Genomic DNA, 22,784 nt, shown 5'->3' on the forward strand with positions numbered 1-22,784 from the left:
AAGCATCGGACATGACTGAGTGACTGAACTGAACTGAACTGCACCTTTGACCATGGGAGCTGCTCTTCTCCTCTGGAAGGGTACAAGTTGAGACCAAGCTCGAACATGGCCAAGCCAGAACCCCAGCCCTAGCTCCTGCCTGCTTCCTTGAATCAACTAGAAGGTTGTTAACCAGTAAGAAATGAAAAAGTAACTGAAATAAAACTCCCAAAAGACAAATTCAAAAGTCAACAAGACCAAGCTGGGGATGTCTCCGAAGGGGAGCTGGCCATGGAACGTGGCTCTGGACACTGCATGGTATACAGGGCAGGGGTCTCGGGAACAGGAGGTGGTAAGAAGGGGACATCTGGAGAAATCTGGATGGGTTTACCTAGCACTCTCCAGAACAGGAGCGTCAGCCTGGTCTCTACCTCCTGGCCCCCTTCTGGAATCGGGGCCCTGGTGCTCCTCGGGTCCCAATCTCTGGTACTGGAGGGACAGGAGTGGAAGGGTCACAGTAAACTCATTTACAGTCTTTATTGTAAAGAAGTTGCAGTTGGAACATGGGACACTGAAAATACACAATCACTGATTGTTCTTTCAGAAGAGGGAGGGGAGAGATCCATATATACAAAAATTGTAAACATGTTCACTTAAATATCCACAAATAATCGGTCTATGCTACAATGTACAGGGTTGTCACTCAACTGCAACTCCTGAGGGAGGCATCTGTCTGTAAGAATGAAGGTGGCAACCGCATTTGGTATTGACTTAATGTGAAAAGCCAGCTTTGAGCAATGCATGAGTACTCAGCTATGCAGAGGGACCCCCCCACACACCTCGGGCTGGGCCTTAAAGAGGGGTGCAGTGTGGGGAGTTGGACTAGTCGAGGAGGCCTAGGTAACAGGGTTTGCAGGGAATGGCCATCTCCAGGGCATGGTGGGCAGGTGGAGCCTTGAGGCCTCTCCTCATGGGGGGCGTGTCCTGCAGGCACCCAGTGTCCGGAGCCTCCCTGGGGCAAGGTCTTACTGAAAGGCTGCGAGAGACGATGCTCAGGCCTACAGCCACGTTGTGCTTTCCTGGCCAGAGCTGCCCGCACCCCAGCAGGGGCCTGGGCCGAGGCAGGTAAGGGCTGGAGCTGGGGCCACAGACAGAGGGGCTGCTTGTGAGGAACTACAAGGTGAAACCTTTAGACTTGACCACAATCACAACATCCACAGGGCCGGGCTACTCTAGTGTGCCTGTGAGAGGAAATGGGGGCGGCTCCAGGCAGAGCAGGGGGCCCCACAGGGTGAGACACCAGGGCAGAGCGAGGACCACCAATATCCACGGGGACAGGGGGTGGAGAACTGGCCACACTTGCCGGGCCACGGGGTGAGGGCAGTGTCCCTTCCTCCAGGCACCCCGAGTCCAGGGCAGCTCCCGCACCCGGCTATGGAGGGCAGCTGGACCTCTGACCCCGGAGTGGGCAGGTGAGCCCTGGCTGGCTCACGAGGGGAATGGCCCCCTGCCAGGCTGGTCCACTGGAGGCTGGAGGACACATGCCCAGGGCCATGATGCTCCCTCCTCAGGACCTCTGGCCCTGAGCTGGGGACTAATGGGACCGGAGGAACTTGGGGGGCACAGCCCAGGCACCCAGGAGGCCACCTTCTCTTGGCCCCAGATGACCCACAGCATCCACTCCCTGCTGCTGGACCGGGAGGACCTGAGGGAGGCCCCAGGAGGCCTTGGACCCTGCATGGGTGGGGCAGCCTTTGCGCCTTGGTCTGGGCCTGCTGGCCTCTAGTAGGCAGGGACCTGGTACCCTTTGGGGCTGGTGTCCAGGGTCTCGGTGAAGGGCGGGCTCTGGTAGGTCTCCGTGCCTTCCACACCGCTGCCCACCGGGTACCCCGGGTAGGTCTGGCCCGCCCCAGCACCCAGCTGCTCGGTGGCAAAGAGCGACATGTCGGTGCCCAGACGGAACCGCTGCAGGGCCTTCACGGTAAGCGCCACCTGAAGGGGAGTCCGGGGTCAGCCAGGGCTGACCCTGCCCGGACCCTTCCGGAGCCCCAGCCTAGCCGCCAGCCGGACGCACTCACCCAGCTGAGGATGGAGAAGAAGCTGAAGGTGATGGCGGCGCGCGCCGCGTCCCCCGCCTGCGCCGTGCCCGGCCCGGGCGCCGTGCGCTGCCACTGGTTGGTGAGGAAACAAAAGCCCACGAACCACAAGAAGGACCAGAGGCCTGCGGGACGGCGGACGGGCAGATCGGGGGGCGCCCCACGCAGGCGCCAGGCCCGAACAAGAAGGAGACCCCGCCCCCGGGCCTGTCCCCGCCCACTCGTTGAGAACCGCCCTCCTGGCCCCGCCCAATCCCGCCCACCCGGAAGCGCCGCGGCTGGGCCCCGCCCCGCCCGGGCCCGCCCCGGCCCCGCCCACCTGAGAAGCCCAAGTCGAGCAGCACTGCGCGGCGCCGGTCGCGAACGCTGCTGATCTGCTGGAAGCGCACGTCGAGCAGCAGGAAACCGGCGCAGGCGAGGAAGGCCCCGAGGCCGAGCGCGACTCCGAAGCGGCAGGCGCCCGCGTTGCCGTTGAAGATGCAGCGTAGCTCTGGGCCGCTGTCGGCGTTCACGTAGCCCTCGTTGACGATGGGCCCGAAGACAGCGATGGAGAACACCTGCGGGCGGCGGCGGGAGGCGCTCAGGGCCCTGCGGTGCCCCTTAGGTCTCCTAGACCACCGTGAGCGCCGACGGGCCCCTGAAGCCCTGGATCCATCTCTTGGGGGGGGGGGATGTCTTCAGGGACCCCTCCCTTAATACCTACCTCAGGTGTAGCAACTATAGACAAAGCCTTTAGTGAGGATCTACTGTGCACTGTGCTTAAAATGGCTACATGCCTTATTAGCGCATGGAATTCTCCGAAACAACCGCGAAGGTGCCATGGTTCTTATCTGCTTTGTAGATAGGGAGCTCGGGGCTCCAGCAGGTGAAGTGACTTGTCCAGGGGTCACATGGTTGGTAAGAGCCAGGGCTGGCATTCAAGCTGTGTCCTCTGTACCTTGTGGAGCCCGAAGTGTCTCCCATGGCCCACTCCAGAGCGTGGGGACAGGAACTGTGACCCCCAGGCCTGAGTCAGCAGGGTTGGGAGAGTAGATGTGGAGTGGGGAGAGAGGGGGCATGGGGCGCACAGCAGAGGGACGGCTGCACAGAGCTGTCAGCCAGGACCTCTGTGCACCCTGCCTTCAGCATGCCCGAGCTGTGCAGTCTTGTTTCCCAGCATGCCAAATGTAGCAGGCACGACTCATGGGGCGGTTGGGTCAGAAATAATGCCCACCCAGCATCCTGCACTTTGTGGGCACTCCAGTCTGGGATTAATCATCAGTACCATCCATGAGTTCTGGGGTTCAGTCAGACCTCAGTGCCCTGTGGCTGGAAGGCAAGGGAGGTGGTGTTAAGAGTTAGTCCCTCAGTCATGTCTGACTCTTTGCAACCCCATGGACTGTAGCCACAGTCCTTTTAAACCAGATGCTGCTCTAAGAGCCCTGGGCAGCCATCTGTTTCTAAAAAAAGAAAAGACCTCAAATTTCTACTTCATTTTTCTGCTTTCCTGCCCCAGCTCCTAGAGGCTAAGAGGGAAACCAAAGTGCAAGATACGGACATGTACCCCCAGATTGGTCCACCAGTTGGGTCAGAGCTGGAACCAGAACGTAGGGTCCCTAGTATCTGGTCTAACCAGAGTCACTCCACCCCAGGGCCCCTGCCCCACCCTGAGAACCACCCTCCTGGAAGACAGGTGAGTAGATGCCAGCACCAGCTGCCAGCAGGTGGGCACAACCCAGAACTTGGCATTCCACCTTCCGTGTCTCCTGCCTGGACGGATGGGAAGGAGGAGCAGGCCACTGGGCCTAGGGTTGCTCCAGCGGGCTAGGCTGCACCAAATCTGCCCCTCCCACACCACCTCCAGGAAGCCCTCCCAGTGCAGAGCCCCTTCCAGCTGCCCCACGCAGAGGAATCCCGAAGCACCCCCACCCCCAACTCACGGTTGCAACTGGGGGGCCTGAGAAGGGCCAGTTCCCTTCGAAGGAGCCGGGAGGATGTGCGCGCAGGAGAAGCAAGGGGGAGGCTCGGCCAGATTCTCTCGGTTCCGGTAGCCTCTCCTCGTGCTGAGGCTGAGCGCCCAAGCCCTCCGCGAATCCCGTCCCCACCCCTGTGCCCGTTTCCAGGCGTGAACACAGGAAAAACGGAGCGAGGGCTGAGGAAGGGCACTGAATTAGACCTAAGGAAGAACTGCGAGGTGGGTGCAGAGGGTGGTGACCTCTCAAGGTCCCCGGCTGTCTCCGCCGGCCCCTCCCCCGCCGGCAGGTGGGCGCACCCAGCCCGGTGACGTCACCCTAACCTGCGGCCGCGGGGGAAGGGCCGGCGTGGATGGGGAAGGGGCGAAGGGCAGGGGCGAGGCGCAGGTGTTCGGGATGCGGGAGACGAGGAGAGGTGGGAGCGGGTATCGGGGCGGGGGCTGGGGTCGGCCACTCACCCAGGATGCGACCCGCAGCAGGGTCTGGGGCCGCCGCGCGAAGCTCACAGGGTCCAGGGCTGCCCCCGCGCGTCCCGCGCCGAACGAGCCTCCCTCCATGGTCAGCCTGGGCGGGCCGCGCGCCCCCGGGGCCCTCTGTCCGCCTATCCGTCGGGCCGGCCCCGCCCAAGGCCGCCCGGGGATGCTGCGAGTGCTGATGCTGCCGGTGCGGCCAGTGCTGCCGCCGCCGCCGCCTTTCGGGAGCGCGCGCCCGCTGCGGCGGGGACGCGCGGGGCGGCACCGAGCCCGCGCCCCCACCCTGGTCCACGCGCGCAGGGCTGGAGCCCTCACCTCCCTCCGCCCCGCCCACTTTCCACCCCCCCACCCCCGATTGGCATCACAGGACCACCCCACCCGCCAGGTCCCCACCAGGAGGCAAGGTCAAGGGGCCGAGTGCCCCCACCCCACAAATAGTCCGGAGTCAGCAGGCCCCGCAGACTTTGCGGTAGCCAGGCGGATGGACGGACCGCTGTGACCCTGCTCCTCTGAACAGGGGCCTTTGCTGAGTATGCAAGGAGGTAACAAACCCAGGGTTCCAGCGTCTCTCCCCAGCCTTCAGGGAAAGGGAACCCAGCTTTCTTGAGTCCCCCTTCTCCTTCAGAGGATTCTAGCCTCCCTAACAGGGTGGGGCACTCCTGCCCTCAGGGCACCGCCCAGGCAGGCAAAGCCCAGAGGCTGGCCGGGTGGGAGGTGGGGCGTCTCTGCTCTTATCCTGTGGCTGGATCTGGTCCTGCGGAGGGTGCCCACTGAGCCCCCTCCACACTCCTGGGTCTCCCCAACTGACTTTTGGCAGACAGTTTGGGGCAAAGCATTGGAGATGGGGAGTTTGGCAGAGCGGGTGCCTGGCTCCCTTGAACACCTGCTGGGTTTCTTCCAGAGATCACCCAGCTTGGGGTTGGACAGGGTCCCTTCCTTCATGGTCCTTCCAGGGAGCTGGGCAGGGGCCCAGGTGATGCTTGTTTCTGCCCAGGACATTTGAGCAAAGTCCACAGTCCTTGAGCACTGATAGTGTCTGGGGTTCCACCACCCTCTGTGGAGGAGGGGACTCTTTTACCCCCTCTTTCTTCAGATGGTAAATAGCCAGTCTGGGAGTTTCCTGGCTGTCCAGTGGTTAGGACTCGACACTTTCTCTGCCAAGGCTGGGTTTGATCCCTGGTCAGGGAACTAGTAAGATCGTGTAAGCTATGCAACGTGACCAAGTTTAAAAAAAAACAAAACACACTGGTTTAGTTCCTTGATCACAGAAAGTGAAGAGCCGGGATTGAAACCTAGGTCACTACCGTGCCAGGACAGATGATGCCAGTTTCTATCCAGGACATTGGGGAAAGGTGTGACCTGGTTGACTCGATGCTTTGTATATCCAGTCCCATACCTTTCACCTGTCAGCAACAGTTCCATCTCATCCATCATTCATTTCCCCTTTTACTTGATTCGTTACATCGGTGCCTAAACCTGCTACTTCCTTCCACTCCTGAACCCTCTTCCCTCCAGCTGTCACTGCTCCTTTTAGTCCCAGGGGCAATTCAGGCACTGCCATCCTTTTCCCACCCTCCTGGGAACACTTCCGATGTCACCCTCTCCTCCTACTTCCTACGTCATGGGCCCTTTCTTATCTCTTTTTCATTCTTCCTGTGACCTTTGAGCTTAGGAGTCCCCGTGTCTGGTCCCGGGGCTCTTCTCCCTGCTCTGTGCTCACTCTCTTGGTCTCCATGCTCACAGCTTGAGCCAGGACTTTCACTTGAACTTGAGTCCCTCTTGTCTTAGCCTGGAAATCAGAGTCTACTGCAAAGTTAAGAGTTTTATTGGGAGGTGAAACTTTGAAGAAGGCAGAGTTAGGGAAGAAGGGAAGTGAGGCAGGGAAGAGGGGAGAGCCAACATGGAAGGCGTGGTCCTGAGCTGACCACAGCCCCGCTGGCTCCCAGCATGCAGGTGCCCCCGTGCTGGGGGCATCCATTGGTGTACAAAAGAGCAGTGACTTCTCCACCAGTTGCCCCTATTTCTTTGTGTCACCTGGCTCCTCTGGGCAGCCCCTGTGGAAGCCAGTACCCCTGTTGGGCCAGTGTGGTGAAGATGCTAAGGAGAGGCTGTGCTAAAGGCTGGCTCTTGCCCAGTTAGGGGCTGAGACACCCTAGGGAGAGGTGACCAGAGCTTTATGATCACAGGGGTGGGGCACACTGTTGCTGAGCCATTCCAGCTGGGAGCCAAGCCCTCGGAATGGGTGTGGATGAGAGGATCTGGGAAGGCCCTAAAGCTGGGTCCAGGTCACCCCCAAACCTGCTCCACTCATAGCCTTCTGCATCTCACTGACACACTGAGCAACTGCCTTCTTCCAGTGGCTTGGGCCAGCACTCCATAGGCACCCTGGACTCCACCTTCAATCCAGTGATGCCTCCCACCCACCCTGGGGCGAGCTTCCCTCTCAGCTGCTGCGTAGTAGGTGTTGATCCTCCCTACTCTCGGCCACCCCTGCCACATTCCAGCTAAAGTCACATCTTGCTGTTCCTCTGCTCCAGATCCTCCATGATGCATGTTTGGTCAGAGCTGGGTGTTAGAACCACATCCTTACTGGGGCCTTGAGGACCTTGTCATTCAATCTCCCCTCCTCTGATCCTTTCTCCCTCGGCTCCAGCAACTCAGCCTCCTGTTCCTAAATATCCTAGCCCACCCTTGCCTTGGAAAAGCCCCCTTCTCCTGGGGAACCAGAACCCAGATAAGGAAGCAGCAGATCGCAGAGGAATGCAGGCAGCAGGCCTGTCTGCTATTGCAAGTCCCAGCACAAAACACGCTGAAGCCAGGACTTCGGTCACTTCTCCAGCATTTTATTTTGGTCTCGAGTTCCATGGAACCTGTAAGGCCAGAGGCCGGACCGGAGGCGAGCAGCAGAGCTCGGCCCATAGGCCTCTTTCCTGACGTGCAAACAGTGCACAGCCTCCGGGGCTACAGTCACTATCCCCCACTGTCCCTCACTACAAGGTGGGGAGACACAGGCCAGACCTGGAGGGGCAAGACGGCAGTACCCAGCCAGGCCTGTGGGCTTCCTGTGTGGAGAAGCAGGCGTCGGGGTGGGTGAGCAGGAGGCCGAATCCTGAAGGGAAGGGACGTCCTAGGCTGTCCCTGCCTCCCCCGTCGGCAGCCCTGCGGGGCCCCCGTGAGGAGGCCACCACCACATCAGACTCCTCCACTTCTCCCCCGAGCCTCAGAGGGAGAGGGTTCCAAGGGCAGGGTCTGGGGACCACCCAACGGAGACACCACAGGCTCTGTGTGTGACGGCACTTTAATAAGCCCCGCCCTCTCTGGCCGGGCCTCCCCAGGCTCTGGCCGCTGGCTAGTCACAGGAGCCGTCCTTCCAGCCGTCGCGCCAGCGCTCGTCCACCAGTGAGCAGTCGAAGTCCGGCTTGCCCAGCTTGCGGTTCACCTCGTTGTGCAGACGGCAGAGCCACTGGGTGAAGCTCACCCGAGTGCGCGTGTCTGGCTGGTCCCTGTATATCCTGTGTGAGCGGGGGCACGTGCAGGAGGGGGCAGGCGGTGCTCCCAGCATGCCTGCCCCACCATCTCCTGGCCTGCTCAATCCAGGGAGGAGAGCTGGGGCCTAGACCCTGGGGTGCCCTCAAGCTCTGAGGAATTCCCAGAAGGGGGCTGACCCTCCAGCCTCAAGGCCCGGTGGACTCTTAGACCTGCTCCAACCAGTACGCAGGGCGCGTGGCAAACCCTGACAAGAGCCCTGGGCAAGACATTAAGACACAAGGTCTCCACTTTACAACCTCATAACAATCAGGAGGCCTCACCCCAGCGTCCCTGGCCCCAGGCAGTATGTAGAAGGGCGGGGCTGGCATAAAGGCCTACCTGAAAACCAGGTCTGCTTCTTTGGCTCTGCCACACCACCTCAGCAAGAGACCTCATAAATAAATGCCCAGGCTCTAAACAGGCTGCCCTTTCCCCCACAGCCAGCCCAGAAATGCTTATGGCTGCCAAACAACAGTTCTTGGGTTCCCCAAAAAGGCGGCTCTTGGAAGCAAAAGCAGGTGAGTTCCCAAGGCCTTGAAACTGAAGGCCCTGCTCCAGAAGTTAGGCACACGTCCCCAGAAACCTGCCAGAGGCTCCATCAGCGCTAAGCAAGGGATCTCATGAGAGTAGCTCTCCCCAGGAGTGAGCTCCCGTGGCTGCAAAAAGCAGCAGCCCCCAGCAGCAGCCCCAGACCTGGCCTTTGAGGAGAAAGGCAATGGCTCTGGAATCCCTCCGCTGTTGGTGGTTCCTGCTCTCGGCAACCCGCTGCCACCTCGGCCTCTACTTCTCTAGGCTCCCCTTTATGACATCTGCCAGGGGCCCCAGACCCAGGCTGCACACCCTGCAGACACGACTCACCTTTTCCTTATGTCTTCGGCACACTCTTCACATGGGTAAAACTTGGAAAATAAATGTATGAACTGAGCCATATCCTGCTGCTGCTCTGGGGTGGGCAGGTCGGGGTAGTAGGCAGCCAGGGTGTGGAGGACAGCCCAGCTGTGGCGGCCCAGTTCCTCGCGATCCTGAGGGCAATCCTCCCTAAACTTGCTGTCCCGCTGTGGAAGGAGGCCGACCAAGGATCAGTTCGGTTTTCCCCGACCAGAAACCTACAAAACTCCCCTTTTTTTTTCGCCCCAGCCGGAGACCCATTGGCCGGAGACAGAAGTCCTGGGGCACACGTGGCCAAGAGCCGCAAGGCCGGGCCTACCCTGGGGGCACGGTTAGGAAGCGCCGACCCCCGGGGAGGGGACGGGCAGCCTGTCCAGGGTGCCCGAGGACAAGGTGTGGGGGCCCCCCTGCGCTTGCACCTTCTGCTGCGTGCGCATCCACGACTTGAAATCCACGCAGGCCCGGCAGGGCCGCCGCGGGGAGGCGAGCTCCGAGGCCGGAGGGTCGGACGCCGGCCCCGCGGATGGCGCCCGGGCCGAAGCAGCGGCTTCTCTCCGCCCTGCGCCGCGGCCGCGCGCGTCCGTCACCAGGTCGTCCGTCACCTCGGAGCGCGCGCCGCCGGGCAGGAAAGAGAAGAGGCTCCCGGCGCCGAAACGGCCGCGCTCGCTGGGCGCCGCCATGCCGCCCGCGCAGTGCCTGCCGGGCCAGCGCGGCCTCCACACCGGCATCCAGGTCGGCCTCCAGGCCAGCGCGCGCGCCGCCGCCAGGGCGCGGCCGCAGGAGCCGGGCACGCGCGCCGCGGGCGCGGAGCTGGGCCCGGGGGCGGGGCCCGGCGCGGGGGCGGGGCTGGCGGCCCGGGTCCGGGCCCCGGGAGATGCAGGAGTGCGGGAGGGGGACGCGCCGGAGGCCCGAGTCGCGGTTTGCTCGGCGCCCGAGCCCCGAGTCCTAGCCTCGCCCTTGGGCCTCGTTCCACGTCCCGAGCCAGTCTTGTGTCGGCCGTGGCGGTGCTCCCCCTTCCTCCAGTAGAAGACCAGCGTGCTGTGGACGACGCGCCGTGGGCGCGACGCGGCCTCGGGCTGTGGCCTCTTGGACCTCCGTGTTGCGGCCCGCGACGCCCCCATCGCTCCGCTCCGACCGTCTCGCGTGCCTGCGGCTTGGCTCTGTGCCCTCCGCTGGGGGCGCGCCCGGGGCCGGGTGCTTGGCGCCTGGGCAATGCGGGGCGGGGCTGTGAGCGCACACAGGGCGGTGAGGCTGCGGGTTCGGGGAGTCAGCCAAGGCGACCGGCGCCATGGCAACGGGCGCCCGCCTAGGCTGGGAGGGTCGTGCCTGCAAAGGAGGAGGTGCGTCTCTGGACTCCGGGGAGCACTGAGCAGCCCCTCTCCTCTCTGAAGGGGTTAAACTCAGGTGGGGCGTGGCCTCAGGGATACCACTGCTTCCAAATGTATTAATCCCATATGTATATTAATATGTACATTAATTCATTCTGCAAATACCTGTGTAGTGCCTAATGTGTCCTTAGCACTGCTCTAGGCTCTGGACAGGGCAAGGAGCAAGATTCGTTCCTCCTTGACCTTCTCAGCCCATAGTCTAGTGGTCAAGATGGAAAAAACAAGAGTCACACCAAGTGTTTAGGTACAAGCTGTGATGGAGGCTCTGAACAGGGTGTGTTAAATCTAGGAGGCCTCCTTGAGGAGTTGACCCTTAGGCAGAGAGGCCTGAAGAATGAGAAATCAGCTGAGGAGGGTAGTCTGAGCCAATGTAGGAGGGAGGAGGAGCTTGACTTCCTGCAAGGGCAGAAAGGCTAATGTTGGACAGGACCTGGGAAGGGTGGTGTGAGCAGAGGTCCTGAGGTGGCCAAGGGCCCACTGAGGACACCATCGACTGACCCAAGAGCTGGGGATGTATGCTGAGGACCCTGGGATGGTGCTGGGAAGTTTGGGACAGGGTACCCTGGCCTGATCCCATTTTGGTTTTGCATAGTTTCCTCTGGAGAGTGGATTTCACGGCAGCAAGTGAGGACCACAGGCTTTGGGGGGGGGGGGGGCGGAGCACGGAGCTGTTGTAGTGGTCCAGGTGAGAGGTGAGGGAGGGGTTGTGGAGAGGATCTCGGTTGCTGGGAGTGGGGAACACGGGGCTGTCAGCAGTGTAGGGAGGGGCCGCAGCATCCTTCTAGGTCCCTGGCTGTGAGCAGACTGGCCCTTCTCCAACTTCACTGTATTCCAAGGGAGCTGGAGCCGTCCCACTCTGTACCCTACCGGGCCAGCGGCCCCCACTGAGATTGGCAAGAGTGTGGCAGCCGGACAGAAGGCACTTTGCAAAAATCAGGCCTGCGTCCACAGGTGTTCATTGCCTGGGCCAAGACCAGGGGAGGTTTGAAGGCTTCAGAGCACGCCTCTGGCTGGACAGATGCACAAAGGCCTTTTGTCAGGCCCGGGTGGCTTCCTGACCCCTCCCTCATGGAGGGCTTGGGTGGAGGGGCTGGGACTGAGGCCCTCCTGCCAGAGTGGGACTGAGGGAGGAGGGGAAGGGCCATCAGAGTGCCGCCAGGCTAGCTGCCTCTCCCAGCTCTCTGAGCTGTGGGCGGAGGAAGGAAGAACCCCCCTGTGCCAGGTTTGGATGGGCTCTCGTCTGCCCTATAAGGCGGTGGTTCCGAGATGTGGGCCCCTGGGCGCAATGTCTGTCTGGGGATTCTAGGGGCCTTCCCTTCACCGCCCCAGCTCGTGGGGGGAGGGTCACTCCAGACCTCAGAGGCTGTGTCTGCAGCATACTGTGATAAAACCATGAATTCAGAGGTGATTCTCAGAACAGTCTTAGCCATTCCCAATTCCACCCCGCCATTCCCAATGCCAGTGACTAGAGATGGACCCTCTTCATCCTGCTGCAAGCCCCTCCACCACAGCGGGACCTGTGGGGTGAGCCTGTGAGGTCTGCCTCTCCCCAGCAGATGGGAGAAACCCTGACTATCTGTTTAACACAGATTTCCTCCTCTGCCATTTGGGGACATTAAGAGACCTTTCTTCCAATGTGAGGATTAAGCCAAACAAAGCACTTAGAGCCTTTAACACTTTCCTGGTGATGACTGCAGTCAGCTCAGGGACAGAGCCAGGGGCACACCAGGCCACTGGGCAGCTCTGCCCAGCCTGGGCACTAGCCCAGGGCATGGCGAGCCGGGAGGGGCGGCCTGGTGGCTCTCTAATGGCCCTTCCTTCTCCTCCCCTCAGGCTCACACTCTGGTAGGAGGGCCTCCACCCTGGAAGCCCTGTGCCCCTGCCTCCCCAGGTGAGGGGCGTGGTGAGGAAGCGGGGAAAGCCCCAGTCAAGGGCAGGGGAGTGCAGCCAGGGCTGGGGTACTGCTGGGGAATTCCAGCCTTCCGGGTGCCCAAGGCCTCCCCTCCTCCCCACATGGGCAGGGCGGTAGTGGGACCTGGGGTCACACCCAGCAGACTCCACAAGCCCGTCACGGACATCTGGGGAGGTCACCAGGATGGCGGGAGCCCGGCACCCAGTGTGTGTGAGCGGGGCAGCTCTGGTGCAGACAGAGAGGCTCCAGGTAGGAGCGCGTGGGACCCCTGCCAGCCCCAGAGGAGGTGGGGGAGCTCCTGGCCCAGTGCCTCCAAGATGCCCCTGACCTTCCCCCAGCAGATGTTCGCCTTCTCTGTGTGCTGGTCGGATGACAGCGACAGCTTCATACGCAGAAGCTGGGAGGACTTCAGGAGACTCCACGTGAGTAAGCCTGGTCACCCGACTTCCCCCAGCAGCCTGACCCACCTGAAACCACCCCTGGCCTGCCCTTGTGCCCACTTGGGCTTTCAGCCAAGGGACCCCTGCCTGCTGTCCCAGGGGAACCTAGTGGGCCCTCGGAGACCGATGATGCCTCTTCTCACTCTCAGAAAACCCTCAAGGAGACCTTCCCAGTGGAGGCGGGCCTGCTGCGGAGATCTGACCGCGTTCTCCCCAAGCTCCCAGGTCAGGCCAGCAGGGGTCACAGGAGGGCGGGGGTGGCAGCGGTGGGATGTGAGGGGCCGGACGCGGCTCCCACAGCCGCCCCGTCCTACCCACAGCCGACGCACCCTGGCTGGTGCACCGAGGCCGCACCAGCCGAGGCCTGGCCCGCCTGCAGCTGCTGGAGGCCTACCTGAGGGCGCTGCTGGCGGCAGGGGAGCGTGTGTCCCGCAGCCCGGTGCTCACTGGCTTCCTCGCGCCACAACCTGCGGACTTGGAGCCTATGCTGCCACCTGGCAGGTGCCTGACCCGAGGATGGGGGAGGCGTGGTGGGGAAGGGCCCACAAACGGGGAGACTTGGAGGCCAGACGGGTGTGTGACAGACACTTGACACCTCTTCCCTGCACCCTGGGCCCTCACCAGCCTGGTGATCCTGCCCACCCTGCAAGAACCCCCGCCAGGCCCCTCAGGCAGCCCTGCCATCCACACCCTGGAGGCCCAGAGCCTGCGCTGCCTGCAGCCCTTCAGCACCCAGGACACGCGGGGCCAGCCCTTCCACACTCAGGCCCAGGAGGCCCTGGATGTGCTGCTACGACACCCCTCAGGTGGGCTGGGCAGTCGGAAGGACATGCCGTCCTGCTCCTGGGATCCCAGCGGGCTGCAGAACTGAAGCCCCCGCCCGTCCCCCTCTCGGGCACAGGCTGGTGGCTGGTGGCGAACGAGGACCAGCAGACGGCGTGGTTTCCTGCTCCCTACTTGGAGGAGGCGGCCCCACACCAGGGACAGGGTGGGGGACAGCCCCTGGGGATAAGCGGTGAGAATGATCCTCCTCCCCACACCCCTGCTTTCACAAGGCAGCGTGACTTTAGAAGGCTTTAGAAGCGGTCTCTGGTATTAAGAGAGATGCATAGGGGTGCCCCGAGGTGGTGACTCAGCAGGGGTGGTGCCCTGACCTCTGCAGCCCCGTGGTGACCACCCAGCGTCTACCCCCAGGGCCCCAGTTCTGTGCTGTCCGCGCCTATGAGAGCAGCCGGGCTGATGAGCTGTCCGTGCCCGCAGGGGCACGCGTGCGTGTGCTGGAAGCCTCTGACCGAGGCTGGTGGCTGTGCAGGTGTGTGAGCTGGGGCTCTGGCAGCCGGTCTGGTGGCAGGGCGGGGGGGACAGGGCCCAGCGCCAACCAAACCCTGTGCCCCACAGGTTCCAAGGCCGCACCGGTCTTCTCCCAGCTGCAACACTGCAGCGTGATGGGCTGGGCACCCTCCTCAGTGGGCCGTGGCTCCACCACGGGGCTGGCACTGCAGAGGGTGGGGAGGGCAAGGCCCACGGCTCCCCCAGGTCCCCCCAGGCCGCGATGCTTCCGCCTCCTGTGCCTACCCGGCCGCCTCTGAGCACCATTCAAAGCCGCTGCTGCACCATCACCCGTAAGGCACTGCAGCGGGACCCGGGGCGGCAGGGAGCCCTCTGAGAGAGTGTGGTCCATCGTGGAGGGCGGTGCTGTGCACCCCAGGGACCACCCCAGGCTCCAGAGCCCAGGGACAACCGCTGGCAGCCGCCTCAGCCTCAGGGCCGTGGGAGGAGCAGTGGAGGTGGGGCTTGCTGGGCTGTGCGCCCCCGGTGTGCCCTGAGTAAAGCTCTCCTGACTGACCGCGCCGTGTCTGTGCTAGGGGAGGGGACTGACTGGTGGGCCCACCCTCAGGCTGGCCAGCTATGGCCCAGGACCAGGGGGTGAAATGAAGTCAAGGCAGACACAGGGAGCCGAGATGGCGAAGTCCGTGTTTCAGAGGGCCGCGGGGGCCGTGGTGGCCGCGGGGAGAGTGGGCAGCTTCATGTTGTGCCACAGGAAGTCCAGGAAGGTGGCTGCCTGCAGCATCCGGCTGAGCCGCTGGAAGTGCCGCTCTGGGGGAGGACCGCGGGCTGTCAGGGGTGGCTGAGTGTGGCCGACAGCCCTGCCCGCCCCCAGGGCCGGCCCACTCACCGGTGTAGGGCAGCAGGCCCTCCAGCGAGGCCCGCACGCCGTCGTAGGCCAGCAGCTCGTCCGGGGCCTCGTGCCGCAGGAGCACGCCCAGCACGGCCTGGGCCTCGTGGCAATGCCGCGAGTTGGTGTTCCACGTGACGCAGAAGCGCAGCAAAGCCTCTGTGGGCGACGGGCACAGTCACACCTGCCCCCGGGGCCCTAGCCTCACACAGCCCCATCCGGCCCGACCTGCCCACTCCAGACCTTTCTGGTCGCGCCGCAATCGGAGCACCGTGGTCTCCAGCTTCTCACAGGACTCGGGGTCCCTTCGGATGGCTGTGGGGGGAGGGGAGGTTAAGCCTTGGGGAAGGGGCAGCACAGACCCCGAGAGACCCCCACCCCGTGCGGCCCGAGGTAGCACTGACCCTGGATGACGGTCAGCACGGTGTGGGGCCGGTCCAGGGAGATGGCCAGGCCCAGCGCCCGCAGGTACCGCTTCTCGTGGAGCAGGTTGTCGAGCTCTTGCTGCCTGGAGGGCAAGGAGGGGACAGGGCACAGGGCCCCTGGGGGACCCGGCCACGCCTGACCCCGCCAGGGGCGAGCAGGGTGGCTGCTCCGGAGAGGAGGGACCAGCGCGCCGACTCCAAGCTGGGGGGCAGGGAGACCCCACTTACTTGACCACCTGTTCCTCTTTCCTGGCCTGCTCCTCGGCCTGCTCCGCCTCAGTCACGTCCTGGGGTCAGAGCGGGGTCACACTGGGCTCAGACCGGCCCCCACGCTGCCCTGCCCACTGCGATGCCCTCCCTGGCCCACACACCTTCCAGAGGACGACGCAGGAGTCGCTGGCACCAGTGAGGGCGCGGTCATCCAGCCGGCTGCAGTGCAGCCCCCAGACCTTGTCCTCGTGGGCGTCCAGCGTCCGCACGCACTCGTTGTTCTTGATGGTCCAGAGCTTCAGGAGCCCGTCAGAGCCACTGGGGTGGGGATGGGGAGGGGTTCAGCCTGGGGCCTGCCCAGCACACCCCGGCCCTGCCCACCCCCCACTCACCTGGACAACAGCTGCGTGCCGCGGCTTACGAAGGCCACCTTCAGCACAGAGGCGTCGTGCCCCTCGAAAGTCTGTGGGCAGGGTGGGGGTGGGGTGAGGCGTGGGGTGGGGGGCCGGGTCTGGGGTGGGGGGTGCCAGGCCTGGGCCAGGGGCAGCTCACCTTGAGGCAGCTGAAGTCCTGCAGGGCCCAGAGCTTGACAGTGCCGTCGGCCGAGGCCGTGGCCAACACCTGGTCCATGGGCGAGAACTGGACGCACCAGAGGCCGCGCCGGTGGCCCGAGAAGACGCCCAGCAGCTGGCACTGTGGCAAGGCCCAGAGTTTGGCCGTGCGGTCCTGTGAGCCTGTGGCCAGCAGCTTGTCATTGGGGGCGACAGCCACACTGTTGATGTCCTGGTGGCGAGAGCAGGCAGCCACTCAGACCCCCGTCCTGGCGAGGGCCTGGCCATGACCCCACCCAGGCGCTGCGTGCGGTCACCTTGTCGTGGCAGCGCTGCGTGGCCTGGGCCTGCAGGAGGACCGGGCCGCCCTCGGGGCCGGTGCCCTTGGACAGCAGGGCTTCAGGGAGGGGCCAGAACTTCACAGTGCAGTCCTGGCTGCCCGTCACCAGGAAGGTCTCCTTCAGCCTGTGGCCGGATTCAGGGGAGGGGAGACACCTGCTGAGCCCTGGCCGGCCCTGCTGGCAGAGCCCCACAGCTCAGGCCTCGGGCCAGCCCGGAAAGACTGCCCCACGACCAGAACTACTGCGTGCCCCCCACCCTGGCCACCCCTGGTGACTCAGTCCAACAAGAGGAGCCCTGCCCCGGCCATCACTCAGTGTCCTTGTACCCACTGGTCAAGGCTACTTCTAGGGAGCCGCAGCCCCTTGGGGTGCCCTGCCCCGGCCTCTGTTCCGCACCCCTGGGCTGGAGACTCAGAGAGCAAGGCGAGAGCTGCCTCTGCTTCTGCGACACCCCCAGCCCTGACCACTACCTGGAGCAACAGATGGTGCCCACGCTGTGTGTGTGCCCAGAGCCCTGAGCCACACAAGCCACCTCGCCGGCCTTGTTCATCCTCCAGAGGCGAATGCTCTGATCCTGGGGAAGCGAAGGGTGAGGGGAGGCTGGGCGGGGCTTCCCCACCAGTCCCTGCCCCCCAGCTTCTGTGGTGCCTCACCTTGGCACAGCTAGCAAAGAGCCGCCCCTTCCGGAACACGTCTAGGGCCAGGATGATGTCTGGAAGAAAGTGGAGTGGCCGTGGCTAGAGGTCAGCTGAGGCCAGGCCGGGCACTCCGTCTGGGTGAGGGCCCGGGGCCTGGTTAGTGCCCTCACCTGTGTGGCCGTGGAGAATCTGGCAGGCTGAGGTCTGCAGATCAAACACCTTCAGGCAGGGGCTGTTAGAGGCCACGACAACATGGGAGTCTTCGGGCCCGAGGAACCGAACATCTAGCACCTCCTCGCTGTAGCCGGCGAACTGTGGGGTGGGAGGGACACGGGGTGGGCTGGGTGAGCAGGGGGCTGGCGCCCGGGCCGGGGGCTGAGCAGGGGCAGTGCGCGCACCTGTTTCCGCAGCTGCAGGGAGCGAGCATCGTAGAGCAGCAGGTTGTGGTCGGCAGTGACGCTGAGGAGCAGGCCGGCGGCGCGGGCCAGGGTGCAGTGGGTCAGCTCCCGCCCGGGGCCCGGCAGCCGCTGCTGTGCGTGGACACACCGCCCAGAGGCCACCTCCCACACGCGTAGCGTGCCTGGGCAGAGACAAGGCCGCTGGCACACTGGGTCCGCTGGCCCCCGCCCCCTCCTGCCCGGGCCCGGCCCACATACCTTGGTCACCGGCCGTCAGGAAGTGCAGGCCTGCAGACTTCACACCCAGCTCTGGTGCCGGCTCCTCCGGCAGCAGCACGGCGGCCTCCACACTCTTGAGGACAAGCAGGTCAGGGGTGGAGCCCCCAGCCCCGCTGCCCCTCCCCTCCCACCGCCCTCACTGGCCCTGGCGCCCCTACCTCAAACACCGGCACAGTCCTTGTGGCCTGGAGGCTCCGCAGGTCCCAGACGACGCAGATCTTGTCCCGGCCCGAGCTGGGGGGACACCCGCCTCAGTGCCCGGGCCGCAGCTGTGGGCCTCCCTTCCCTGCCAAGGCCAGGGGGGCTGGGCTCTGACCTGAGCATGGTGTGGCCATCGGCGCTAAAGGTCAGAGACGTGACGGCGCTGTAGTGGGCAGTCAGCACAGCTAGGCACGACCGCTCCTGCAGTGACCACACGCGGACACTGGTGTCTGCGGCCGAGGAGAAGAGCAGCAGGCGAGCGGGGTCTGGGTGGAAGGCCACCAGGCTGCGGGCAGGCGGGCGGGGCTGTGAGCTGCGCCACCCTGGCCGTGACGCCCCCTCGCCCCACCCCCCGCTGCCCCGACTCACTGCACGACACCCGGCGAGCCCCGAAAGTGGTGCGTCCCATAGTACCGCACGACGTCCCAGACGCGCACGGCCCCATCACAGCCGCCTGTGGGAGTGGATCTGAGGTGGGGGCGCTGTGGGCCCAAAGATCCCTGCCTGGCTCGCCACCCCCAACCCAGCCGAGGTCCTACCTGTGGCTAGCAGTGTAGAGGTGGGGTCGAACGCCATGGTGGCCACAGGGGCCGTGTGTATTGCCTTCCACAGGCGGGTGACGCTGCCCTCTTGCCAGGCCCACTGAGCCAGCAGCAGGGCCCGGCTGGCTGTCACCAGCACCTAGGGGAGGACGCAGTTCAGCTGGGGCACGGGTGTGTGTGTGCCATCCACACCCACTCAGTCTGGGCGGGAGGTACTGGAGCCCGCCTCCTGTCCTGACCCCACACACCTTGTCATCGGGGCTGAGGTCAAAGGCAGTGATGTCCTCCTGGTCCTCCTAGGGGCGAGAGTGAGTGTGCAGGGTGCCGTGAGAACAGGCTGCCGTCCACACCGGCACCTCACCCCGACCCTCCCCACCCTCACCTGCTCCAGGCTCCGCAGCATGGCCCCCGAGGCCACGTCCAAGATGTTGACTCTGGTGCCACAGACACAGAAGAGGTGCTGTCCAGTCTGGTCCAGCTGGGGACAAAGAGGTCTCAGCCAAGGGAACACCCTGCTGAGGCAGCCCCAGGCTGCCTCATCACCCTGCCGACTCTCCCCCTGACCTGCCCCGGGGCCAGTACCTGCACCTTCCCGCCCTTGTAGAAAGGCTCGATCTTGCGCTCGACAGCATAGCTGGAGGGGAGACAGGGCAAGAGAGTGAACCACCACCCCGTGGTCCCCGGTGCCCAGCCCTTTGCTAGGTGCTCTCCCGGAGGTCAACCCAATAGGACCCTGCCCTTGAGGAGCTTCTGGGAGGGCAGGGATTCTGGGGTGCATGTGTGTGCGCACTCATCGTGGGGTGATGAGCTCGTCTGTTACCTTCTTTACCCCTCTCAGCCATATTGGGATGTGGGTGTTAGTACCCCCTTGTTACAGAAGATTTGGGACCCTGTGTGGGTCAGTGATCCACACGGGCCCAGGGAAGCAAAGGCAGTCCAAATCTTCCCACAGACTCCCAGGTGCCCAGGAAGCCAGGCCTTGGGCGCCCTCTGCTGGCCACGGGAGGCCAGGCAACATCCTGGTTGGCAACCAACCCAGAGCAACATCCTCTTCAACATCCTTATCCTTGAGGTCCAACTCCAGCCTGCCCCTCCACAACCCTAGTTCCTTCCTCCACCCCACTCTCCAGGCAGATTATCCTCATCCCTCCCTCTCTGCTACTTCCTTGCTGGTCCAGGTCATGGCACTCTCCTCTCTGGGGAGCTGTTACAGCCTCTTCACCATGTACCGACCACTCTCTCAAAGCTTGCTCCCAGAGAGGCGTTTTAGAACACAACTGTTGTTTGTGTTGTCCCCTGCCTTGAAACCCTCTCCTCTCCTTACATGTTCCCAAGAACCTGCCGTGAGGGGTCTCTGCTGATCCTTGTGTTCACACAGACTGTTCCCTATTCCCAGTCTGGGCCTCTCTGAATTTCCAAGGTGCCTGGCTAACTCCACTAAAGGAAGCCTGACTGCCAAGAGGAGGTTGGAGGCCCCCTGAGCCTGCTCCACCATCCAACAGAGGTAGTCTTGGCATCAGGGCTTCCCCTTGCTAGTGCTTGTCGCAGCCACCGCTGGAAATGATCTGCTTGGTAGGTTTACCCCATCAGACTCTGCTCCTACGCGTTAGGCTGAGTCTGTCTGGACCCGGGAACTGAGCACTTAGACACTGAACATAAATTTGGGGATTGCATAAGCCCGGGATTCAGGGCCTCCTGGCCACGGAGGTCTAGCTCATCTCCTGACCTCTTCTCAGTCCTTTGAGAAGAGAGACAGCATGTGAAAGCTCCCCAGGCCGCCTGCCCCAAAGGTGGCTCTTCTGCCGTCGTCTGGGCGGTGGGGACTCCCACCGTTCAGGACCGGCCTCGACCCTTCCTCTCGCTTTGGGATCTCTAGTCCCGGCCCCCGACCGAACATGCTTCAACATTAGGTCGCGGAAGCTAGCTGCACCCGACCAGGCTTCAGGGCCTGCCCTCCGAGAGCTGAGCGCTGTCAGTGCCTGCTTTGCCACCTGATGCCGCAGCCGCGACGCCGCCGCCCGCCTGTTAGGACCCAGCCCCGTTATTACCTCATCCCTTCCCAAACCGATGCGTGTGGGACCCACGCCGGCGCCTTCGCTACTCCGGCTGCGAACCCGGCTCCCTCCCTCGGCGGCGACCCAAGCCCCAGCGGCGGGTTCACCCCCAGTCCCAGCGCCCCAGCTTACTTGGACTTGAAGCGGCCCACTCCGGCCGCCACCTCAGCCATGTCGCCGGTGCCACCGCGTGAGGGAGACCCGGGAGCCATTCCGCACCTTGGGCTCGCAGAGATGGCGTCACCGCCCACTACTACTGTTACGTCATCGGCGCTGCGACCTCGGCGACATCTTTTCTGTGGGCAGTGGCGCGGCGTCAGGAAGCGGAAGATGGCAGAGGAGTTTCCGGCCTGGAGGGTGGGGCGTAGAGTAACGTGGGAGCGGCGGGGGAGGGAGGCGTAGACTGGCTCGTGCTGGAGTCGCCAGCCGCCTGTCTTTTAAGTGGAAATTTGAAAAGGTATTCGTAGGAACTGGTTATTGAAGTAATCCCAAGACTCCTGCCCCCTTGGCATTCTGGGGTTTGGGTTAAGCGCGGTGGGTTAGCAGAGCCCTGAACCAGGCTCCGCCTTAGCGTATGGTATGAGAAATAGCGCAGGTAAACTACTTCAGTTCAGTCGCTCTGTCGTGTCCGTCTCTTTGCAACCCCATGGACTCCTTCCCTGTCCATCACCAACTCACGGAGTTTGCTCAGACTCATGTGCATCGGGTCGGTGATGCCATGCAACCATCTCATCCTCTGTCGTCCTCTTCTCCTCCTGGTAGTAAATCGGGCGATTTCGGGGCCGTTCAAATATTGATTGAGCACATTCTCTGTTCTAGGCACTTGGGAGACACCAGAGAAGGCTGGCTAGTGAGGCCAGGGCTGGGCAGAGGAAGGGCCCGGAATAATCTTGTTAAGTGGCTAGTGATCTGGAAAGAATGTAGCAGGGTTAGGATGGAGTGGAATGCAGGGGGTACAACTTTAAACTGGGTGACGGAGGAGGCTTCCTTGTAAAGGTGAACTGTGAGCAAAGCCCGAGGTTGGTGAAGCAAGGAGCCCTCTGATTATCTGGGGGACCAATGCTTCAGACTGAGGAACAGCCAGTGCAGAAGCCTGGCATTTAGGAGAAACAGAAGCCGGTGTGGCTGCAGGGAGTGAGTAAGAAGGAGAATATAGGGCAGAAACAAGATAAGGAGGGATCCTCGGGAATCACTGTGAGCAGTTGGCTTGTACTTTGACTTCAGGGGTTTGAGCAGTTTGTGCTACTGGCTGCAAAGCCAGGAAACAGATTGGAAGAAGGTAACTGGGAAGGAGGACTGGGAAAGGATGGGCAGGGGAAACCTCTGCAGAGGAGACAATCGAATGAGAAAAAATCAGGCGGAGAGCTGAGGGGAAAAGTCAGTGTGAGGAACTGGTGGGAAAGAACTTGGAGAGGTCCAGGGGAAAAGCTAAGGTGCCTCTTTCCCCTGAGAGGAGTAGTTCCTAGAGGAGGTGGGGTGAGGTCAGCAAGCATAGCGATAGTGAGGCGGCCAGGCCTGGGCTCTGCATTTATTTACCCTCTATTTACAAGGTAGCTTGGCCCTGGGGCCCCCACACCTCAGCCCCAACGCTGCCTTCGGGGGTGGCCTCAGCCCCCTCTTGCGGGGCACCCGCGAGCAGGGGGTCATCTTCCTCCAGGAATTCTGCCAGCTGCCGGCGGATGAGGCCAGTGGTCCGGTGCATTTTGCGCATGTGCCGCAGCAGGCAGAGCACCAGGCTCCGGCTACGCTGCTGGTGCTGGCACCAGGCCTCTCGCAGTTCCTGGTAGCAGTTGTGGTTTGCACGCTCGGCTGGGCCCAGGGTGGCCCCGCAGCCCAGGGAGCAGCGCTGATGGGCACCGTGCTGGCAGTTCTGCCTGTGCTCAGCCAGGGCCCCACGAGGCACCCGCAGCGTGCAGCCTTCATTGGGGCAGACCATCAGCTCGAAGGGGCATGAGTCCTGGTGTCCCTTGCGATGGGCCAGGGGGCACGTCACCTGGCAGCCAGCTTCGGCGTTCCTGCACTGGGAGTGGAGGAGAGCATCGTGTGAGCCAAACCAGGTTGGGGACATCTCCAGCCACCCCCAAGAATCCCCCATCCATGACGTTCCACTGACTAGGAAACACTGAACTGGCAGCCTCCCAACCTCTTAGGCTACCAGTGATGTGGTGGAGAGAGGTAACCTGTAGCAAATCCTTGAAGGGAAAAATCTAGATCTCAGAGGAGTGGGGACAGGAGGTTTAGAGAACAGGGAGTTACATGGTTGGCTTGGTCTAGTGGGTTGTTTGTATGTATGCCAGGCTTTTTTTTTTTTTT

The 22,784-nt window shown here is 63.0% G+C and overlaps 5 protein-coding genes across 13 annotated transcripts in view; 1 reads left to right on the forward strand and 4 right to left on the reverse strand.

Annotated features, from left to right (window-relative positions):
• Positions 1 to 501: 501 nt before the first annotated feature.
• On the reverse strand, positions 502 to 4,810 carry SYNGR3 (synaptogyrin 3). Of its 2 annotated transcripts, XM_043456488.1 has the most exons (5): positions 3,995 to 4,133; positions 3,289 to 3,383; positions 2,395 to 2,632; positions 2,058 to 2,200; positions 502 to 1,971 (listed from the first exon to the last, which is right to left on the reverse strand). In XM_043456488.1, exons 2-5 carry the CDS (start codon positions 3,340 to 3,342, stop codon positions 1,762 to 1,764), a joined length of 645 nt encoding a protein of 214 aa, XP_043312423.1. In that variant the 5' UTR covers positions 3,343 to 3,383; positions 3,995 to 4,133; the 3' UTR covers positions 502 to 1,761. The 2 variants fall into 2 exon arrangements, with proteins under 2 accessions (XP_043312423.1, XP_043312422.1); XM_043456487.1 differs by lacking the exons at positions 3,289 to 3,383; positions 3,995 to 4,133 and adding an exon at positions 4,486 to 4,810.
• Positions 4,811 to 7,322: 2,512 nt separating this feature from the next.
• Positions 7,323 to 10,088, reverse strand: GFER (growth factor, augmenter of liver regeneration). The gene is made up of 3 exons (XM_043455408.1): positions 9,336 to 10,088; positions 8,887 to 9,083; positions 7,323 to 8,012 (listed from the first exon to the last, which is right to left on the reverse strand). Exons 1-3 carry the CDS (start codon positions 10,035 to 10,037, stop codon positions 7,850 to 7,852), a joined length of 1,062 nt encoding a protein of 353 aa, XP_043311343.1. The 5' UTR covers positions 10,038 to 10,088; the 3' UTR covers positions 7,323 to 7,849.
• Positions 10,089 to 10,134: 46 nt separating this feature from the next.
• Positions 10,135 to 14,501, forward strand: NOXO1 (NADPH oxidase organizer 1). 8 transcript variants are annotated; one of them, XM_043455398.1, is made up of 10 exons: positions 10,139 to 10,256; positions 12,138 to 12,195; positions 12,326 to 12,465; positions 12,555 to 12,638; positions 12,806 to 12,881; positions 12,977 to 13,157; positions 13,281 to 13,462; positions 13,558 to 13,671; positions 13,851 to 13,968; positions 14,055 to 14,501. In XM_043455398.1, the coding sequence occupies exons 3-10, from the start codon at positions 12,400 to 12,402 to the stop codon at positions 14,320 to 14,322; spliced, it is 1,089 nt and encodes a 362-aa protein (XP_043311333.1). In that variant the 5' UTR covers positions 10,139 to 10,256; positions 12,138 to 12,195; positions 12,326 to 12,399; the 3' UTR covers positions 14,323 to 14,501. The 8 variants fall into 8 exon arrangements, with proteins under 8 accessions (XP_043311338.1, XP_043311333.1, XP_043311340.1 ...); XM_043455405.1 differs by lacking the exon at positions 12,326 to 12,465 and having other exon boundaries at positions 12,558 to 12,638; XM_043455400.1 differs by lacking the exon at positions 12,138 to 12,195 and having other exon boundaries at positions 10,149 to 10,256.
• A 110-nt stretch (positions 14,502 to 14,611) lies between these two features.
• On the reverse strand, positions 14,612 to 20,752 carry TBL3 (transducin beta like 3). The gene is made up of 22 exons (XM_043455396.1): positions 20,604 to 20,752; positions 19,000 to 19,051; positions 18,800 to 18,895; positions 18,666 to 18,713; positions 18,415 to 18,556; positions 18,245 to 18,329; positions 17,991 to 18,161; positions 17,833 to 17,908; positions 17,654 to 17,747; positions 17,396 to 17,577; positions 17,168 to 17,309; positions 17,013 to 17,071; positions 16,830 to 16,933; positions 16,336 to 16,483; positions 16,020 to 16,250; positions 15,860 to 15,930; positions 15,629 to 15,785; positions 15,486 to 15,544; positions 15,237 to 15,340; positions 15,076 to 15,147; positions 14,833 to 14,991; positions 14,612 to 14,753 (listed from the first exon to the last, which is right to left on the reverse strand). Exons 1-22 carry the CDS (start codon positions 20,681 to 20,683, stop codon positions 14,635 to 14,637), a joined length of 2,451 nt encoding a protein of 816 aa, XP_043311331.1. The 5' UTR covers positions 20,684 to 20,752; the 3' UTR covers positions 14,612 to 14,634.
• A 1,233-nt stretch (positions 20,753 to 21,985) lies between these two features.
• RNF151 (ring finger protein 151) overlaps positions 21,986 to 22,784 on the reverse strand; it is a 3,052-nt gene continuing 2,253 nt past the window's right edge. Inside the window, 2 exon segments of the mRNA XM_043455407.1 lie at positions 21,986 to 22,044; positions 22,046 to 22,491. Of these exon segments, the coding sequence (XP_043311342.1) occupies positions 22,011 to 22,044; positions 22,046 to 22,491 (480 nt within the window). The 3' untranslated portion in view covers positions 21,986 to 22,010.

The sequence above is a fragment of the Cervus canadensis genome, chromosome 32 (assembly GCF_019320065.1).
Source record: "Cervus canadensis isolate Bull #8, Minnesota chromosome 32, ASM1932006v1, whole genome shotgun sequence".
Classification (NCBI taxonomy): Eukaryota; Metazoa; Chordata; class Mammalia; order Artiodactyla; family Cervidae; genus Cervus; species Cervus canadensis.

What these genes read in the sequence shown, in the direction of transcription:
- GFER (XM_043455408.1), bottom strand. Translation starts at nt 10,037, where the DNA reads ATGGGGGCGTCGCGGGCCGCAACACGGAGGTCCAAGAGGCCACAGCCC. An exon ending in GGATGCGCACGCAGCAGAAG is followed by an intron (nt 9,084 to 9,335) that starts GTGCAAGCGCAG and finishes CTCCTTCCACAG; the next exon opens with CGGGACAGCAAGTTTAGGGA. An exon ending in GCCGAAGACATAAGGAAAAG is followed by an intron (nt 8,013 to 8,886) that starts GTGAGTCGTGTC and finishes CCGCTCACACAG; the next exon opens with GATATACAGGGACCAGCCAG.
- TBL3 (XM_043455396.1), bottom strand. Translation starts at nt 20,683, where the DNA reads ATGGCTCCCGGGTCTCCCTCACGCGGTGGCACCGGCGACATGGCTGAG. An exon ending in CCTGACGGCCGGTGACCAAG is followed by an intron (nt 17,578 to 17,653) that starts GTATGTGGGCCG and finishes GTCTCTGCCCAG; the next exon opens with GCACGCTACGCGTGTGGGAG. An exon ending in GGCACGCAGCTGTTGTCCAG is followed by an intron (nt 15,786 to 15,859) that starts GTGAGTGGGGGG and finishes TCCCCACCCCAG; the next exon opens with TGGCTCTGACGGGCTCCTGA.
- SYNGR3 (XM_043456487.1), bottom strand. Translation starts at nt 4,584, where the DNA reads ATGGAGGGAGGCTCGTTCGGCGCGGGACGCGCGGGGGCAGCCCTGGAC. An exon ending in TGCTGCGGGTCGCATCCTGG is followed by an intron (nt 2,633 to 4,485) that starts GTGAGTGGCCGA and finishes CGCCGCCCGCAG; the next exon opens with GTGTTCTCCATCGCTGTCTT. An exon ending in GCTCGACTTGGGCTTCTCAG is followed by an intron (nt 2,201 to 2,394) that starts GTGGGCGGGGCC and finishes GCCGTCCCGCAG; the next exon opens with GCCTCTGGTCCTTCTTGTGG.
- NOXO1 (XM_043455398.1), top strand. Translation starts at nt 12,400, where the DNA reads ATGGCGGGAGCCCGGCACCCAGTGTGTGTGAGCGGGGCAGCTCTGGTG. An exon ending in TGCAGACAGAGAGGCTCCAG is followed by an intron (nt 12,466 to 12,554) that starts GTAGGAGCGCGT and finishes ACCTTCCCCCAG; the next exon opens with CAGATGTTCGCCTTCTCTGT. An exon ending in ACAGCCCCTGGGGATAAGCG is followed by an intron (nt 13,672 to 13,850) that starts GTGAGAATGATC and finishes GTCTACCCCCAG; the next exon opens with GGCCCCAGTTCTGTGCTGTC.